The 19,224-nt window shown below is 38.2% G+C and overlaps 1 protein-coding gene across 1 annotated transcript in view; it reads left to right on the plus strand.

Moving 5' to 3' along the window:
- LOC126106577 (15-hydroxyprostaglandin dehydrogenase [NAD(+)]-like) overlaps positions 1–19,224 on the plus strand; it is an 83,249-nt gene that overhangs the window by 44,344 nt on the left and 19,681 nt on the right. Inside the window, exons 3-4 of the mRNA XM_049912920.1 lie at positions 12,567–12,690; positions 16,066–16,172. Coding sequence (XP_049768877.1) covers positions 12,567–12,690; positions 16,066–16,172 — 231 coding nt within the window. The remainder of the gene's footprint in view (positions 1–12,566; positions 12,691–16,065; positions 16,173–19,224) is intronic.

The raw sequence follows: 19,224 nt of genomic DNA on the forward strand, positions 1-19,224 counted from the left end.
GCAAGTGCAAGCTAACAGCATTCTCTGCAGGGTCAAAAGTATTTAAACCGACAAACTCTGGGAGATTGTAGGGGACATCAAAACAAATATTTTTCCCTAATGTCATTTTTTCCTATGAGGAGTATTTAAACTGATGGAGGCCGTATTACGATCTTTAGTTGTTAGAGGGTGTATTACCATCTTCAGTTGTTAGAGGGCGTATTACGCTCTTCAGTTGTAAGCAATTGCTGTCCACCAGTGTAGTAGTGCATTGTCTCTGTTTACTAATGGAGCGATATACCTGGAGTGAGTACACAGCGGGTTTATGAACAACAACATCCTAATCGCCGTATCCCGCATCATACGACCTTTGCTGCTGTGTACCAACGTCTGCGTGAGACCGGGTCATTTAGCGGATTACCTGGACAGGGACGCCGTCGCACGGTAAGAACGCTGCAATTTGAGGAAGCTGTCTTGCAGCATGTGGAGCGGGATCCTTCAATCAGCACTCGTGCAATTGCACGTAACATGGGGACGAATCAGACGAATGTAAGAACAGTCCTTCGGGAGCAATTGTTACATCCATTTCACTTACAGCGTGTCCACAACCTGGAGCCTGTTGATTATCCACCCAGAGCACAGTTTTCGCAGTGGTACCTGGAACAGTGTGAAATACATCCTAAATTTCCATCCTCTGTGTTGTTTACCGATGAAGCAACGTTCGGGCGTGATAGAGTCTTCAACATGCACAATTCGCATGTTTGGAGTGAGGATAACCCACATGCCACACTTACTAGCGCTCATCAAGTGCGGTTCTTCGTTAATGTGTGGGTCGGTGTTGTTGGGGACTGTTTAATTGAGGAGTATCTTCCACCTAGGCCATTAAATGGCACGCTCTATTTCAATTTTCTCGCCAGAGCATTGCCAGAATTGCTGGAAGACGTCCTGCTCCCAACAAGACAGCCCATGTGGTTCCAACATGACGGGGCGCCGGCACATTTCAGTTGTCGTGTGCGTCGATTGCTGGACTGATGGTTCCCAGAAACGTGAATTGGCAGGGGTGGTCCTGTACCATAGCCTGCTCGATCCCCAAATATGTCCTCTCTGGACTTTTTTGTGTGGGGAGAGATGAGCAATCTTGTTTACGCAACTCCTGTTGCATCAGAAGAGGATCTGGTTGCCCGGATAGTAGCAGCAGAAGGAACAATTCAGGATACTCCTGCGGTTTTTGACCGTGTCAGACAGAACATGATCCGATGGTGTAACCTTTGTTTACTTGTCAATGGAGGCATTTTTGAAAATCTACTGTAATTGAAATTGGGTCTGTTAATGAGTTGTCTCTTGGTCATAAAAAATGGAAAATTGTTTGTTGGTTTAATTAATTTGCCACCAGAAAAATCTTCATCTACCGGTTTAAATATTCCTCATAGGAAAAAATGACATTAGGGAAAAATATTTGTTTTGATGTCCCCTACAATCTCCCAGAGTTTGTCGGTTGAAATACTTTTCACCCTGTATAACCAGTCTTGTATAATTAAATATGCCTGAGCGAGGTGGCGATGTGGTTAGCACACTGGACTCGAGTTCGGGAGGACGACGGTTGAAAGATGAGTCCGGCCATACTGATTTAGATTTTTCGTGATTTCCTTAAATCGCTTCCGGAAAATGCCAGGATGGTTCCCTTGAAAGGGCATTACCGACTTACTTCCCTAATCTGATGGGACCGATGATCTCGCAGTCTGGTCCCCCTCCGCAAAATAAACCAACCAACCAACCATAATTAAATATGCCACACGAGAGTTTCTTAACACATGTGAAAGGGTACTAAACATCATGAAAATTCATGTTCAGTTGTAAAAAGGAATACCTTGCCCAGATATCTTTTCCATAGTCTTGTCGTAATATATCGGTTTTGCGTGAATCTTGCTTCATGGAGCTTTCCACACAGACATGTAGACCGTTATTTAAATGTAACACTGCCACATCATTTAGAACATTAGTAGTTTATAGTCTGTTATAAAGTGTACGCATAACATGCATCTTTACAGATTTACGAAGGGCGTTTGAAAAGTCCGTGCAAAAATAAAAACTACTTACTTGTTTGGGGTAAGCCTTTTTTTATTTTTCGACATAGTCTCCTTTTGACTTACACACTTCGTCCAACGATACCCTCTTTTGTTGATCACTTCTGAATAATAGGAATTGTCCAAGTTGTAACGGAACATATTAAAGGCTTTACTTTACCGAAGTATGCGATACCCTCCAAATTCAACCAGTTTAACGAGTATTTATGATTATAGAAAAGTTATTGTGTATGTTAACAATGATTGCATAACATGTCTCCATAAACAGTCAGCCCATTAAATTATACTGAATAACTGATCCACACAAAAGTTAATATCACTTGATCACTGATACAGCAAATGTCATCATGTAAAAACACTAAGTTCATCTTAAATAATTAATATGAAGTACGAAAAATAGTGGCCAACTTAGGTATTTTGGATCTCCTTAAATAAAAATCACCCAGTGAAACCTGTTTGTTCACTAGGAGCGTTTTCACTCAGTATACACGTAATCAATCCTATTTTAGACGAAAACCAATGTAATTCTTAATAATTCATGTTATTTACTTATTTATGCAAATTAGAGAAGTCAATTGACAAACTTCTAAAAAACGGCCTTTTTGTGACAAAGAATTATTCTGTCAAGTCAGCAAATCTGTCTGTCATTTTAATAACATGTTAAATTATGTCACTCGATGCAAATTAATAACTTTTCTGCACAAATTATGATAACAGATGTACATGTGACTTATAAACTATATCTCTTCTTAGTAGTTTTTTGACAATGTTATAAATACAAGCAGCAAGAACGGTCGGGGGCGCAGTCGGAATGTCACTTTGGTAAAGTGTGTTTGTGTGTTATTGTTTGAGGTGGATAAACAATGTAATGAACATGTAAAGGAAGTACTACTTTGTGTTGTGTCATGGTCTTTGGTGGACAGTGGCGTTAAGATGGCCACCAGAGTAATAAATATTTGAAGTTTACATATTTGTTGGTTTCGCTCGTTCTTTATCATCAAAAGCACATAAAAAACACGGGACCTCATGTTTTTAACCCTAGACAACCAGATTTAGAGCCAGCATCAGCATCGAGACACAGCAGCGATCTAGCAAGCAGCAGCGATTACCACAATGCATTTTAATGGCACCAACCTAACATCAAGTGCTAACAAGCTCCGAAAATGGGAGTGAAATAGTGCGATTATAGCAATTAGCAATATCTACGACTAGGCAACCATTACAAGAGTGGGGGCTCAGCCGGGATCTTTAAGTGCATTGATGATAATAGTGCAGCTATAAATTTCGTAAGTTCTTAGCACTCCAAAAAAGTTTATTTGTGCAGTGTGGCAACAGTGAAAATACGTCAAACTGAAAAAAAAACTTGTGTATGTGCAGACTACCAAAAAATATCATTACACCGCTCAGAAGATTAACGTCTGGATTATGTCAATGGAATTCATCAATAAAGACTTCAGCTTCGATAAAACCGAATAAAAGTGAAGAAAGCCAACAAGAACACGACATCATAGCATAGCTACAAAAAGCAAGGTATTTTGTTGTTGTTGTCATTTAAAAAATTAATAGTTAACATGTCTCTACCTGAGAGTGATGACATCGTAGGAAATGTAAAAATTGAACCAGGGGTGGTGAAAAATTAAACTTAACAGAGTGGCTAGCAGAGTTTGCAACTCAAATAAGCTCACAACTTAAACAATCGAGTGAACAAGTAAGTTTGAAACTTAAAGAAAACACAGATAGACTGGATAAGTTAAGTTTGAATTTTGATCTATTAAGTACTCATCTCAATGAGAAGGGTGAGGAAATTAAAACTACCATCAGTAAGGACACTAGAGAACAGTTGATACACTTCAGAAAAGAATTTCAAGTTAAAGTTGAAAGTTTAAATGAAAACATACAAGCTAACACAGACAGCATTCCTGTCATCTACAACAGAGTAGATACTGAAGTTGAAAGATTAGATCAGAGAATAGCCAAAACATCAGAAAATCTTAAACAAGAATACAACCTGTATACCACTAATGTAGATACAAAAGTAGAAAATATACACAATTGGGAGACGCATTGATGTCCAAAGAAACGATTTACAATCAAAATACAATGTATGGGCACATTCAAGTGAAATGCTTTTCTGGTGAAAATCTGCACCCTATTAACTTTATTCACCAATGTAAGGATATGTTTGTTGTAGGAATGTCAGATAACATAAAAATTAAGTTAGTATAAAGGTTTCTAGAAGGGGAAGCCCTATCCTGGGCAAATGAGAATAATGATTCTTGGAATACTTTTGAAGAGTTTGAAGCTAAATTTATTTGTAAATTTTGGTCACAATCCATACAAGCCAGATTAAAGTCAGAATTTCTAAATGGACCAGTGTATAGAGGGAAAGTAGGAGGATTGCAAAAATTTTGCAGAGATCAATTGAAAAAACTTGCTCACTTGAATAACTCTTTTGATATTATGACACAAATTGATGTTTTGAAAAGAAGGTTACCAGAGAGACTGCAGTGGGAATTGGTCCATGGACCAGATGATTCAATGGAAGAGTTCCTGAAATTTGTAATTAGATAGGCCCTTGGAAAGAGAAAATAACCAAAGTTTTGGCTCTGGCAATAACCAGTATGGGGGGGGGGGGGTGGAACAGGAATGTAAATAGAGATTACTATGGGAGGAGAGACTTTGAAAATTCTGGAAATAATGCTCCAAATAGGGGAGATAGGAGATATTAAAATGATTTCAGAAACAATACACAGGAGGGAGGATGAAGGAGAGATAACAGGAATGATAGAAATAGGTATTGGGGAAGAGAACAAGATAGAAGGGGTTTGTTGAAACTAGTGAACAAAACGACAGCTACAAACGGACAGACCGAGGGAACCAGCTGGGAAACGGTTGACAGTCCCACTAGATGTCCATAGTTTTGGAGCTAGACAATATTATGACAGGACAACACATAACCGAAACTGGAAAAGGAGAGGATACAATGTAAAGAGTAAGTACCATGAAAATACTGACGTTGTTAGAATGAATAAATTAGAATTTAATAAAAGGTTTTGGGATAGTATGAGTAAAAGTGATACAGTTAATAAAAACAGCGTTCAAGCACAGGTAGTTAGTGAAAGTGCAGAAGTTGAAGGTATTGCAGAGTTCCATAGTTGGGCTGAAAAAGATACTGGTGTTAATAACAAGTCAGACACACCACAAATAGAATCTATTTTGGGGGGTTTATTTGATAAGAAGGGGGATGACGACGTGTTTAATGGAGCCAAAGACTCAATTGCTGAGATTCAGATAAATAGGGGGGAAACTGAAGATGGGGTTGTTGTGGAGAAGGAGGTAGAAGTAATAGAGGGACATTTAAATAATGATCCTAAATCAAATGATGTTATTGATGAGAGTGTGGAGGAAGAAATAAAAGTATTTGTAAAATTGAAAAGTGATAATGAGGTAAAGGTAAGTGATGTGACAAATATGGGTAATAATGAGGTTAATTTAAGTGAAATGCAGGCTAGGGAATGTGTATCTGATGACAAGCTATTGCCTATTGGGAACTATGAAACACTAGTCTATGAGAATGGTAATAATGATAATATTAAAGAAAATAGAAAGGGATGGAATGTAAATGTGCATTTTCAAGAAAAAGGGGAAAAGTTTTTAGAATTTTGTGGAACAACTATGGGAACTGTATAAACAAAGATGCCTTTTGGAAAGAATTAGCAAAGGTAAGTGCAACCTTGTATCCTAAATGGTGGACAAGAATCCGTAGTGGACTTTATAAAAAATGGGGTGAAAACAGTAGTTTGCTAAGTGGCAACACAGTGTTAAGAGGACCAGATGAAAACAAAGGTTTATATTTAAATGTCAATGCTTTGCAAACAGTGAGGGATGTGTCTAAGTGTAGGAAAGAGACATTAGACCTAGGAACTAAAGAAATTGAAAATGATCTATTGTTTGAAAATACTGAAATAGACAAAGGTGTTGAGCTAGGTTGTCCATATGTTAAAGTAAACATTGACAAGTGGGAAGGAAGAGTGTTAGTAGACACAGGAAGTCCTGTTTCTGCCATCAATTCTAGACTTAGAGATAAGCTCAGAAATTCTCAACATTTTCCTGAGATGCCAGTTGTTGGATTAAAAGTGAAAGGAGCTACAGGCAGAGCCAGTAAGGTAGTTAAGAAACAAGTGTTACTTACTTTTAAAATTGATAACCTAAATTTTGAACATGGATGCTTAGTAGTAGATGACCTGAATGAAAATTTCATTTTAGGTATGGATTGGATATTAAAAGTGAATGCTGGGTTTAATTTTGCAGCAAAACAAATGTGTATTATAGAACCTGTGATGCAACAAAGCTGTGTAGTGAATTTGTTAATTTTAAACTGCGGTGATGGCTGTAACCACATTCAATCAGTGTATCATGAAAATGAGGATGTTTATTACCCAGATGAGAACTTAGTGGGAGATGCAGAGGGTCAAGAGTTTGATAAGTTAGTAGAGAAAAAACTGGGGGAAGCTGAAAGCCTAAATAGTACACAGAAGGAAAAATTAAAAGAGTTATTATGGGAATTCCAAGATGTGTTTGACGACAGACTTCGTAGAGTGAAATATTATCAATATAAATTACAGTTAAAACCTCATGAGCCTTTCTTTATAAAACTGTATGGAATACCATTTACAAAAAGAGATGCTGTGGAAAAAGAAATACAAAAAATGGAAAATTGGGAAGTTATAGAAAGAAGTTGCAGTGCTTATAACAACCCGTTGGTCATTGTAAAAAAGGGAGGCAATAGCGTTAGGATTGTATTAGACTCCAGACATCTGAACAAGTATCTCATCAGAGAAAACGACCACACAGAGAGTATAGATGAGCTGTTAGGTAAATTTGAGTGTGTCAAACATATGACAAGCCTAGATCTCACCGCTGGTGTTCATCAAGTTGAACTTAGCCCTGATTCGAGAAAATATACAGCCTTTTTATATAATGGTAAATGTTATCAGTGTACAGTCGTACCATTTGGTCTCAATGTATCAGTTGCGGAATTCATCAGAGCATTAGATTTTGTACTTGGTCACGAAACTAGTTCAAAATTAACCATTTATGTAGATGACATTTTAATCACTGGGAAAACTTGGGAAGAACACCTTGAATTATTAAGGGAGGTATTTATGAAACTCAGAAAGGGAGGAATGACATTAAAATTAGAATAATGTAAATTTGGGCTAGAGGAGTTAAAATTTTTGGGACACATCATTACAGAACAAGAGATTTTGCCAGACAAAGACAAAATAAAAGCCACAGAAAATTTTCCAACACCTAGAAACAAGAAACAACTCAAATCATTTTTTGGCTTCACAGGGTTTTACAGAAAATTCATCAGTAATCAAGCATTAAATGCAGTTTGTTTGTATAACTTACTTAAGAAAAATGTAGTGTGCGATTGGACACCAGAATGTGAAGATGCTTTTAACAAAATCAAAATGCAACTATGTAACAGCCAACTTCTACATAGACCAGACATGTCAAGTCCTTTCTGGCTAGCTACTTACAGCAGCGATGCAGGGTTAGGAGTACATTTATTTCAAGAAAAGGAAGTAAATGGAAAAATGGAACACCGAACAATCGCATTTGCCAGCAGAATTCTTCAAAAACATGAAAAACACTACACAGTGACAGAAAAGGAATTACTAGCTATACATTGGGGTTTTACAAAATTTAGAAATTACCTCTTGGGACATCAAGTAATAGTACAGACATACCACAAAGCATTAAGCTATCTCCAAGAGTGCAGGTTATACCATAACAGACTCACCCGATGGGCTATGTTTCTCCAGCAGTTTGATTACGAAGTGAGGTCCATTCAGGGAAAACAAAATGTGGTAGCAGACACTTTACCAAGACTACCTTTGGGAAGTGATTTGGAAGGAAGTAGTGGGGAGGATGAGAAAATTTTCAAAATTATGTATCTAAAGGGCATTACAGAGGAAAAGGAAATACAAAAAATCTGTAACGACATTAGGAGGTTTCAGAACCACGATGAAAACTGGAAACTAGTCAAAAGTTACATAGGAAAAACTGGGGGAGAAAAGGTAGCATACTATAAAGTACACAAGGGGATACTATTCAGAAGACCTAAACCCGATTTAGACTATTGGAAACTGTGTTGGCCTGAGCAACAAATAGATACGCTCATTACTTATGTACATGAAAGCTTTGGCCACTGTGGCACCACTAAGTGTATTCAGAAAATACAGGAGAACATTTATTTTTACAACGTTAGCAGAGGAGTAAAGAAAAAGCTATCAACATGTGACAGATGTCGGAGGGTAAAAGCGACTAACCAAACAACCAGGGGAATAATGCAGAACATATTACCCACAAATAAACTCGATCTCGTTGCAACTGACATCTACAGACCGTTACCCAAGACAAGGGTGAGGGGGTTACAGTTATATTTATGTCATGGTAGACATCTTCTCCAAATTTATAAAGCTTTATCCCTTAAGGAAAGCTACCAGCAAACAGATAGTTTCAATAATTACAAGTAATTATTTCAACACTGTGGGAAAACCAAAGGCAATACTTTCAGACAATGAGTCTCAGTTGACCTCTAACTACTGGAAAACTTTTATTGAAGACAAGGGAATTAAACACATTTTAATATCTGGTCACCATTCATCAAGCAACCAAGCTAAGAGATACATGAGAGAGATTGGAAGACTTTGCAGAACCTACTGTAGCCAGAACCACACTAATTGGTTAGACCCGTAAATAGTTTTGAAGAAATAATGAACAGCTTACAGCACTCTTCCACTGGATTTTCCCCACACGAAATAATGTACAACCAATACCCCGCTAGTTTCTTCACTGAAAACATAGAGTATCCACCTTGCAAAATTATGTCACCTCAAGAAAGAGAAGACTGTGTACGGGAAACCATGAAAAAACAAGGGAATTGAGAAAAAGGCAACATGCAGCCAAAGGAAAAGCTACACAGTTCAAACCAGGGGACCTTTTACTCGAGAAGACACAAGAGAAATCAAAATTATTGTCAGCCAAACTTAAAAAGTTTTTTGATATTTACATTGGTCCATTTGAAATAAAAGAAAGCCCACATCCTAATGTGTATAGTCTTATCTTTCCCAGATCAAGAAGGTTATTTGGATTAAGAAACATCACTGAATTGAAACCATATAAACGTGATTAACCACATTTCCCTGTTTGAATACAGTTACTTACCCATTTTCCGTAAAGCATGTTATCAGCAAAGATTTTTACTGGGTGTGTCAAATAGCAACTACCACTCATCCTACAGACCCTGGAAAAGTTCCAGATCTCTGAGACAATGTTTTTATATTTTTATTGTCACTATTGAACATTAAATTTTGAGACATCTTCTTTACTTGCAATGGGCAAGTTTAACCATGCACCCAAAGAGGTGACAAACATTTATTACTTTCTGTTTGTATTGTTTAATATGGGACATACTTGCACCAAATATAAAAGACAATGTAAAAATTGTTGTGCAAGACCCATCACTTTCTTACTATTCTTTTCTTAGGCATAAGATTTGTGTACAATTTAACATTCTGTAAATGATATTACCCGAGGGGGGGGGGGGTATTGTAACGGAACATATTAAAGGCTCTACTTTACTGAAGCATGCGATACCCTCCAAATTCAACCAGTTTAACGAGCATTTATGATTATAGAAAAGTTATTGTGTATGTTAACAATGATTGCATAACATGTCTCCATAAACAGTCAGCCCATTAAATTATACTGAATAACTGACCCACACAAAAGCTAATATCACTTGATCACTGATACAGCAAATGTCATCATGTAAAAACACCAAGTTCATCTTAAATAATTAATATGAAGTACGAAAAATAGTGGCCAACTTAGGTATTTTGGATCTCCTTAAATAAAAATCACCCAGTGAAACCTATTTGTTCACTAGGAGCGTTTTCACTCAGTATTCACATAATCAATCCTATTTTAGACGAAAACCAATGTAATTCTTAATAATTCATGTTATTTACTTATTTACGCAAATTAGAGAAGTCAATTGACAAACTTCTAAAAAACGGCCTTTTTGTAACAAAGAATTATTCTGTCAAGTCAACAAATCTGTCTGTCATTTTAATAACATGTTAAATTATGTCACTCGATGCAAATTAATAACTTTTCTGCACATATTATGATAACAGCTGTACATGTGACTTATAAACTATATCTCTTTTTAGTAGTTCTTTGACAATGTTATAAATACAAGCAGCAAGAAGGGTCAGGGGCACAGTCGGAATGTCACTTTGGTAAAGTGTGTTTGTGTGTTATTGTTTGAGGTGGATAAACAGTGCAAAGAACATGTAAAGGAAGTACTACTTTGTGTTGTGTCATGGTCTTTGGTGGACAGTGGAATTAAGATGGCCACCAGAGTAATAAATATTTGAAGTTTACATATTTGTTGGTTTCGCTCGTTCTTTATCATCAAAAGCACATAAAAAACGCGGGACCTCATGTTTTTAACCCTAGACAACCAGATTTAGAGCCAGCATCAGCATCGAGACACAGCAGCGATCTAGCAAGCAGCGGCGATTACTACAATGCATTTTAATGGCGCCAACCTAACATCAAGTACTAACAAGCTCCGTAAATGGGAGTGAAATAGTGCGATTATAGCAATTAGCAATATCTATGACTAGGCGACCATTACAAAGTCTGCAAAATAGCTATTAGTTGCTGCAATCGCCTCCTCATTTGAATAAAATGCTTGTCCCACAAGCCATTTCTTCAAATTGGGGAACAAATAGTAGTCTGAGGGAATCAAGTCTGGAGATAAGGTGGGATGTGAAACGAGTTGGAATCCTATTTCCATTAATTTTGCGACCACAACTGCTGAGTTGTGTGCTGGTGCATTGTCATGATGAAAAGGGGCTTCTTTGCGGTCCAATCGCCGGCGTTTTTCTTGCAGCTCGGTTTTCAAACGGTCCAATAACGATGAATAATATTCACCTGTAATAGTTTTACCCTTTTTCAGATAGTCGATGAGGATTATCCCTTGCGAATCCCGAAAGACAGTCGCCATAACCTTTCTGGCGAAAGGAATGGTCTTCGCCTTTTCTGGTGCAGATTCTCCCTTGGTAACCCATTGTTTAGATTGTTGTTTGGTCTCAGGGGTATTGTAATGTATCCATGTTTCATCCACAGTGACAAAACGACGCTTAAAGTCCTGCGGATTCTTCCTGAACAGCTGCAAACCATCCTCGCACTTCACATGATTCCATTTTTGGTCAAGCATGAGCAATGACAGAACCCATCTTGTGGATAGCTTTCTCATGTCCAAATGTTTATACAAAATATTATCTACCCATTCATTCGAGATGCCCAGAGCACTATCAATCTCAGACACCTGAACTCTTCCATCATCCATCACCATACCATGGATTTTATCAGTGATTTTTGGAGTTGTAACCTCCACAGGGCTTCCAGAAAGTTCAGCATCACTTGTGCCCACATGGCCACTCCAAAATTTTGAAACCACTTATAAACTGTTCGAACAGAAGGTGCAGAGTCACCATAATGTTTATCAACCTTCTCTCTAGTCTCCTGAGGGCGGTTTGCCTTCCGTAAAGTAATGTTTAATCACCACACGAAATTCTTTTTCATTGATATTTTGACAATCACTCGACTTCCTTGATTTACATGGATGCCAAACAAAAAAGAAATAGACAAGAATGGCTGAAACTTGGTCAGATGTTGTAACAGATGCAAGTGGTAGGGGTTGAAATGCAAAATGCCGCCTCGAAATATTCCACAATGGTTTCTGCCAAAAGTTCTGTTCACGGATTGCATGCGCAGCTGATGTTTGTGGCACAAAGCTCTGTCTCTTACCCGCCACTATCTCCTATGAGACACGTGTTCGTCCTGTTCTTTTCCCATTGCATTGTCACTCAGTATCACGAAACTGGCAAAACGAACCCAAAATGCTCTGGTGGTTAAGTCAACATTTTCTGTGATTGCTTATTATGAATGCACACTGAACGCTCATAACCAACAAACACTTTGCGTATTCTAACACACAAAATCTGGCCTCCTGCAGTGCTGCCATCTTGTGGATTGCCATCACAAGCCTGCCATCTAGCGTGCTCACGAGTCACAATGCAGGCTTTTTAAGTTGGACAATGTATCTATTTTTTCATGTACCACCCATCTTTATATATCGTACACATGTCAGTAAACAATTCTCTGAAACCAGATTAATCATTAAAGATATCTCTCTACGATGCTGCCTGCATGGTGTGCAAATGAAACGTTAATCTGTGAATGCAAATAAAAAATATTTACATGGCCTCCAGACAATAATCAGATTAAGCCACATTCATATGACTGAATGAATATTCTCCTAACGTTGTCTTTTGGATGTAACAAAATATTAACAGCATTCATGTCTCCCTCTGCAGTCGATCCAATCTGACACTATCTACTTTCAACTGGTTTCAGGTGGTGCTGTCGGATGTTGATGAGGCGGCTGGCAAAAAGGCAGTGGACGAGCTGGAAAAAGAGTTTGGGAAGGGGAACGCCATCTTTGTCAAAGCTGATGTCACCAACTCTGCTTCCCTTGAAGGTGAGAAGTGCTCTTGCTGCCAATGAAGTCACAAATGGAAGGTTGTTTTCCAGCGCCATTATCGTCATCAGTCATCTGACGTCCAGCTCTGGATAAAGGAGTCCTCTAGACATCTCCGTTCATAGTCGTCTTCAGCTATACAGTTTCGTGATCTGATGTGTGTTTTTTCATCTGTCAACTTTATATAATGTGGCTGTTACAACTGCGGCACCGTGAAGGCAGCTTGCAACAAATGTCAGAATTGTATGATTGGATATGCAAATCATTAGCATTTTAGCGTAACTGTATGAAACAGGTAGTATTGAAGCCTTCTACATTCTGTATATGTTGTTGTGTTGTTGTTGTGGTCTTCAGTCCTGAGACTGGTTTGATGCAGCTCTCCATGCTACTCTATACTGTGCAAGCTTCTTCATCTCCCTGTACCTACTGCAGCCTATGTCCTTCTGAATCTGCTTAGTGTATTCATCTTTTGGTCTCCCTCTACGATTTTTACCCTCCACCCTGCCCTCCAGTACTAAATTTGTGATCCCCTGATGCCTCAGAACATCTACCAACCGGTCCCTTCTTCTAGTCAATTTGTGCCACAAACTCCTCTTCACCCCAGTTCTATTCAATACCTCCTCATTAGTTCTGTGACCTACACATCTAATCTTCAGCATTCTTCTGTAGCACCACATTTCGAAAGCTTCTATTCTCTTCTTGTCTAAACTATTTATCGTCCATGTTTCACTTCCATACATGGCTACACTCCATACAAATACTTTCAGAAACGACTTCCTGACACTTAAATCAATACTGGATGTTAACAAATTTCTGTTCTTCAGAAACGCTTTCCTTGCCATTGCCAGTCTACGTTTTATATCCTCTCTACTTCGACCATCATCAGTTTGCTCCCCAAATAGGAAAACTCCTTTACTGCTTTAAGTGTCTCATTTCCTAATCTAATTCTATCAGCATCACCCGACTTAATTCGACTACATACCATTATCCTCGTTTTGATTTTGTTGATGTTCATCTTATACCCTCCTTTCAAGACACTGTCCATTCCGTTCAACTGCTCTTCCAAGTCCTTTGCTGTCTCTGACAGAATTACAATGTCATCGGCGAACCTCAAAGTTTTTGTCTCTTCTCCATGGATTTTAATACGTACTCTGAACTTTTCCTTTGTTTCCTTTACTGCTTGCTCAACATACAGATTGAATAACATTGGGGAGAGGCTACAAACCTGTCTCACTCCCTTCCCAACCACTGCTTCCCTTTCATGCCCCTCGACTCTTATAACTGCCATCTGGTTTCTGTAAAAATTGTAAATAGCCTTTCGCTCCCTGTATTTTACCCCTACCACCTTCAGAATTTGAAAGAGAGTATTCCAGTCAACATTGTCAAAAGCTTTCTCTAAGTCTACAAACGCTAGAATTCTGTATATATGGAAAGATTATGCAGTGGGTTTCCCATTCAGAAATTGTTAGCTGTATGCGGGAAGATCGTGTTTTACCGTGGGTAAGAAGGGGAAACATCTTCCAGAACATGTTGGAATCGGACAGCATCAGGACCATGGCATATCGCAACTGTGTTTTAGGATTCTCCAGTGCTGTTACTCGCTTTCATCTGGATCCAACATCCATAGATCGGTGATACTGTTGTTTGCATTACTCGGAAACGTTGGACAGCTGTACGAATATGGGATTGATAGGATCAATGGGGCCGTAGTAGATGCCATTAAAATTGTTTGCTGGATGAGGAATTAAACTTGGAACCTTTACCTTTTATGGATAAGTCTTGTACCAACAGAGTTATCCAAGCATAACTCATGGCCCACCCTCGCAGCTTTACTTCTGCAAAGGGTCCAGCTTTTATTCGCAGTCCGGCAAACAGTTTTAATTGGTTCAAATGGCTCTGAACACTATAGGGCTTAACTTCTGAGGTAATCAGTCACCTAGAACTTAGAACTACTTAAACCTAACTAACCTAAGGACATCACACACATCCATGCCCGAGGCAGGATTCGAACCTGCCACCATAGCGGTCGCGCGGTTCCAGACTGTAGCGCCTAGAACCACTCGACCACCCCGGCCGGCACAGTTTTAATTACTAGGAAATTTCAAATTAGTGCACACTCCACTGTAAAATGAAAATTCATTTTGACACGTTATTTTCCTTGCACAGTATCAGAATCCTTCCATGGGTAATGACAGACTAATATGTTAAGTCTGTGCAGTTTAATATTCTCTAAACTGATACCACCTAACATACGTTGTAACATTATGTGATTGCCTTATCATTTTAAATCATTCACTAATCGAGCAGTCGCTCGGCAACAGCTACAGTTAGCAAATAATGTTGCGAGAATGTAAAAGGTGAACGACCTGTGACGTAACTTGTTTATTGTCGAAGCGCCGTCAGAGATGCAGTGAGTTATTGACTTTGAAAACCGCGGCGCGAAAAACGGACAGAAGAAGAACACTTTTACACTTTTTTTTTTTTTTTTTTTTTTTTTTGAGGTACGAGATATTCTCGATGGACAGTTACTCATTCTTCTCTTGTCTCCTGTAACTTGTGTCGGACGCGCATGTCTTGCCGCCGTATTATTATTGTCAAAATTAATATTGTTCTAGTGTAAAGTAAATGTGTAATACTAAAAGTGCCTAGCAGTAGATTTATTGTGCGACGTGTATGTGAAAACGTCAAAGGAATTGTTTTCATTAAGAGAAGTGCCAGTCAAAACGGCATCCATGTTAAATCCGTCATTGCAGTGTAAGTTTGTCTATTACTTGCCATAAATTCAGAGTTAAATGGAACTGGTGTATGGACTATTCATTTACTATAGAATCTATGTCGCACTTCTTCATGAAATTATTTAATTTTCTATATGTTTCTGCCAAATAGAGAGTTCACAGTCACGAATTCTTTCGTCGAGTTCGGACGGATGTTGCATGCGGCGAAATATTTTCTCCGCGTCATATTCTACTGGTAAATGCATGACAAACTACGGTCCCTTAGGAAATTCATGTTGAGCTATCCAAAATAATTATATTTTGAATAGGCATTTACTCTCCTATGCAATGCAACTTCCGACTGATCAGACGATCCAACAAGAAACAGCCGCACACGGTCGGCGTTCGCAAATATGTTTCCACCGCTGATTATAGCTATATGTTACAGCACAAAAGTAACATATTGTTATAATTAGAGACTACGAACGGGGACATTTATAACTGTATGTTTATGTATACACATTACGTAAACATATCGTTATAACGTACAAACAAATCTCTTATATACAAAATTAAAAATGATTTGCTTCCCATCATTTCTATGTAAATCACGTAAATGATCACTGGAACATGTAACTAAGTGGCTGACTGTTCTTTGCAGAGGTGTTTAAGGCAGCCGAGTCGACATTCAAGCGCCTCGACATTGTCGTCAGCAATGCAGGAATCATGCGAGACTCCTTGTGGGAAAAGCAAATCGACATCAACATCGTGAGTACTGTGGCTGCTGCCGTAAAATTACTGTATGTAATGAATAATTCAAACACGAGGCGCCGTGTCACTTCATTCCAAAAACAACCAAATAATTCGTCGGGTACAAGGCATCTTTAGCATCTGACATTTCATTGCATTAGTAGTATCTATACATCAGCTTAGTAACTTAGGTCCCATCTATAACACTGCTTGCTCACAAAACTTCACATCAGATTACGTTAACTTAGCTACTGCACTATTTTCATGCCATTTTTAAAATACAGACTGATATTATTACAAGGGAGACAGGGCAACCAAGAGTACAGGATGATGGCATCACCATCAAAGCGAATAGAAACTTGATAAACAACAAGCCGGAAGTCGAAAACATTTTGAATAATCATTTTTTAGATGTTGTAGAGAAAATAGGATCTAAATGTTCATTAGAAGAAGCAAGGCAGTTAATGGAAGAGGCCTTACCCACACCATTTGATACAATTGAAATTCCACCCACCTCTCCTGCTGAAATTAGGAAGATAATAAACTCTCTGAACAATAAAAGCTCACATGGAATTGATGGCATTTCCAGCAGGATAATGAAAGCTTGTTCCCAAGAAATAAGTGGCATTCTTAGCCACATATATAATAGCTCTCTGAAGCAGGGTATGTTCCCAGATAGACTGAAGTATGCCAGTGTTAAACCACTGCATAAAAAAGGAGATACGTCTAATGGCAACAACTACCGCCCAATCTCTCTTCTGACTGCCTTACCCAAAATTTTTGAAAACGTAATGTATTGTAGAGCAGCTTCACACCTTTGTAAAAATAAAGTTTTAACAAAATGTCAGTTTGGTTTCCAAAAGGGTTTTTCATCGGAAAATGCTACATATACATCACTAATGAAATATTAAATTCTCTGAGTACCCAGAAGTCACCTGTTGGGATTTTTTGTGATCTATCAAAGGCTTTTGATTGTGTAAATCATGGAATACTTCTAGATAAGCTCAAGTACTGTGGTATGAATGGTACAGTGCGCCAATGGTTTAAATCATACCAAACTGGAAGAGTGCAGAAAGTTGAAATAAGCAGTTCACATAATATGCAAAAAACTGGTGATTTCTCAAACTGGGGAACAATCAAGAATGGGGTGCCACAAGGTTCGGTCTTGGGTCCTCTGCTGTTCTTTATATATAATTTATAATTTATAATATATAATATATAATTTATTTAAAGAGCTAGAGATCTTTACTGTAGCCTCACAAGATATATATATTCACTTATGAAATTTGTTACTAACAATCCGAACGAATTCAAAAGTGCAGCGTACATGGCTACAACACTAGGAGAAAGATGATCTTCACTACTCAAGGTTAAATCTAACTTTGGCTCAGAATGGGGTAAATTATGCTGCCACAAAAGTCTTTGGTCACTTACCTAATGACATCAAAAGTCTGACTGATAGCCATATAGCATTTAAAAGGAAATTAAAAGAATTTCTTAATGGCAACTCCTTCTGCTCATTAGATGAATTTTTGGATATAATAAGTGCGTAATTTCCCCAAGCCCCACAAAAGAAAAAAAAAATTAAAAATATTGTCATGTAATATTTTGTGTAATGTAATATCTTGTATAGACACTTTTTATTAACATGACATGTTCCACATCATTACGAAGTGTTGTATTCATGATCTATGGAACAAGTGCTAATCTTATCTATAATTAATGTTCAACAATATGAGTTTTGAAAGCTATTGTTTTGGCTTATTTGGGTAAAGTGTGACTCACAGCCAGCATTCTAACCTGTCAAAACCACCTTTCAATTAGCTGGTAAAACTGATTCCTTATGTCTGAACCAAGATGTTCCTCATCTCCCCATTTCGACACTTTTGCAGCCATGGCAGTTCCATTCCATAGAGTTTGAATTTAAGAAGGTCCCTGCTCCTGGAGAAGATGTCTTTTTGACTCTGAACTTCCTGGCATTTCCTCTCTCTTCTGGACAAATGGTGAAATAAAGCTGTAATTAATTTTGTAGCAGAGTTTGGGGAGAGAGGGTGGGGAGACTATCCTTGTGGGAATTGGGCATGTGTGTTCCAATGGCCTTGTTGCATTGGATACAACATGTCCCATCAGATCACCAAGTTAACCTCACATGTGGATGGCACTTGAGTGCATAACCATCTTGGTATGTTATGTATTATTGGCAGTTTTACATTGGCCTTTATAGCAAAGTGGAGAAGCAGTGTGATGTAAAGTTCCCGGTCACCAGTCTTTGGATTAAATTCCAAACCTTTCCTCAGAGTGTATTGAGGTGAAGGCATGTAACGATGTTTACGGTCACCCATCCATTGGATGGAGACGTTAAACTCTGTTGTCTCATTGGTGCTATTTGAGAGGAGCAGGCTATCTGACTGGGTTTCACCTTTTCCCTTTCTTTAACTCAAAGGAACACAAATCTGAGAGTAGACCGTACAAGCACATATTGAAGTCAGGCACATAACACAGTCACGGGTACACTTTATAAGAGGTTGGAGGAAGACAATGTCAAACTATCTCCATTAAAGCCTTTCAATAAACTGTGATATAGGATTCCTGCTTATGTTCCCCTACACTCATTCCTGGAGTATGGGACCACTTTGATATAATTCAATAAAATTTTGCTATAGCCTACAATTTGTAATGTGCTAAGCTAATGAGAATTAAAAAAAAATTATTTGGCACTTTCGCTATTCATTTCACATAAAGTAGTTTGTATTTTATGGTAGTACTTAATTACAGAAAAAATAATCTTATTACAAATGAAATTTTAGTCTGTCACATTTCTGTTATGCAGCTACTATGACTGGTACAGCCATCCTACAAGTTATGTATCATCCCCTGTTCTCATAATATTGTAATAGTTATGTTGACAAATGCTTCAAGTGATTTGCGGCTGGTAATATGGTATTGTAACTGTTGTTGTTGTTGTTGTGGTCTTCAGTCCTGAGACTGGTTTGATGCAGCTCTCCATGCTACTCTATCCTGTGCAAGCTTCTTCATCTCCCAGTAACTACTGCAGCCTACATCCTTCCCA

The sequence above is a fragment of the Schistocerca cancellata genome, chromosome 10 (genome assembly GCF_023864275.1).
Source record: "Schistocerca cancellata isolate TAMUIC-IGC-003103 chromosome 10, iqSchCanc2.1, whole genome shotgun sequence".
In the NCBI taxonomy this organism is placed as follows: Eukaryota; Metazoa; Arthropoda; class Insecta; order Orthoptera; family Acrididae; genus Schistocerca; species Schistocerca cancellata.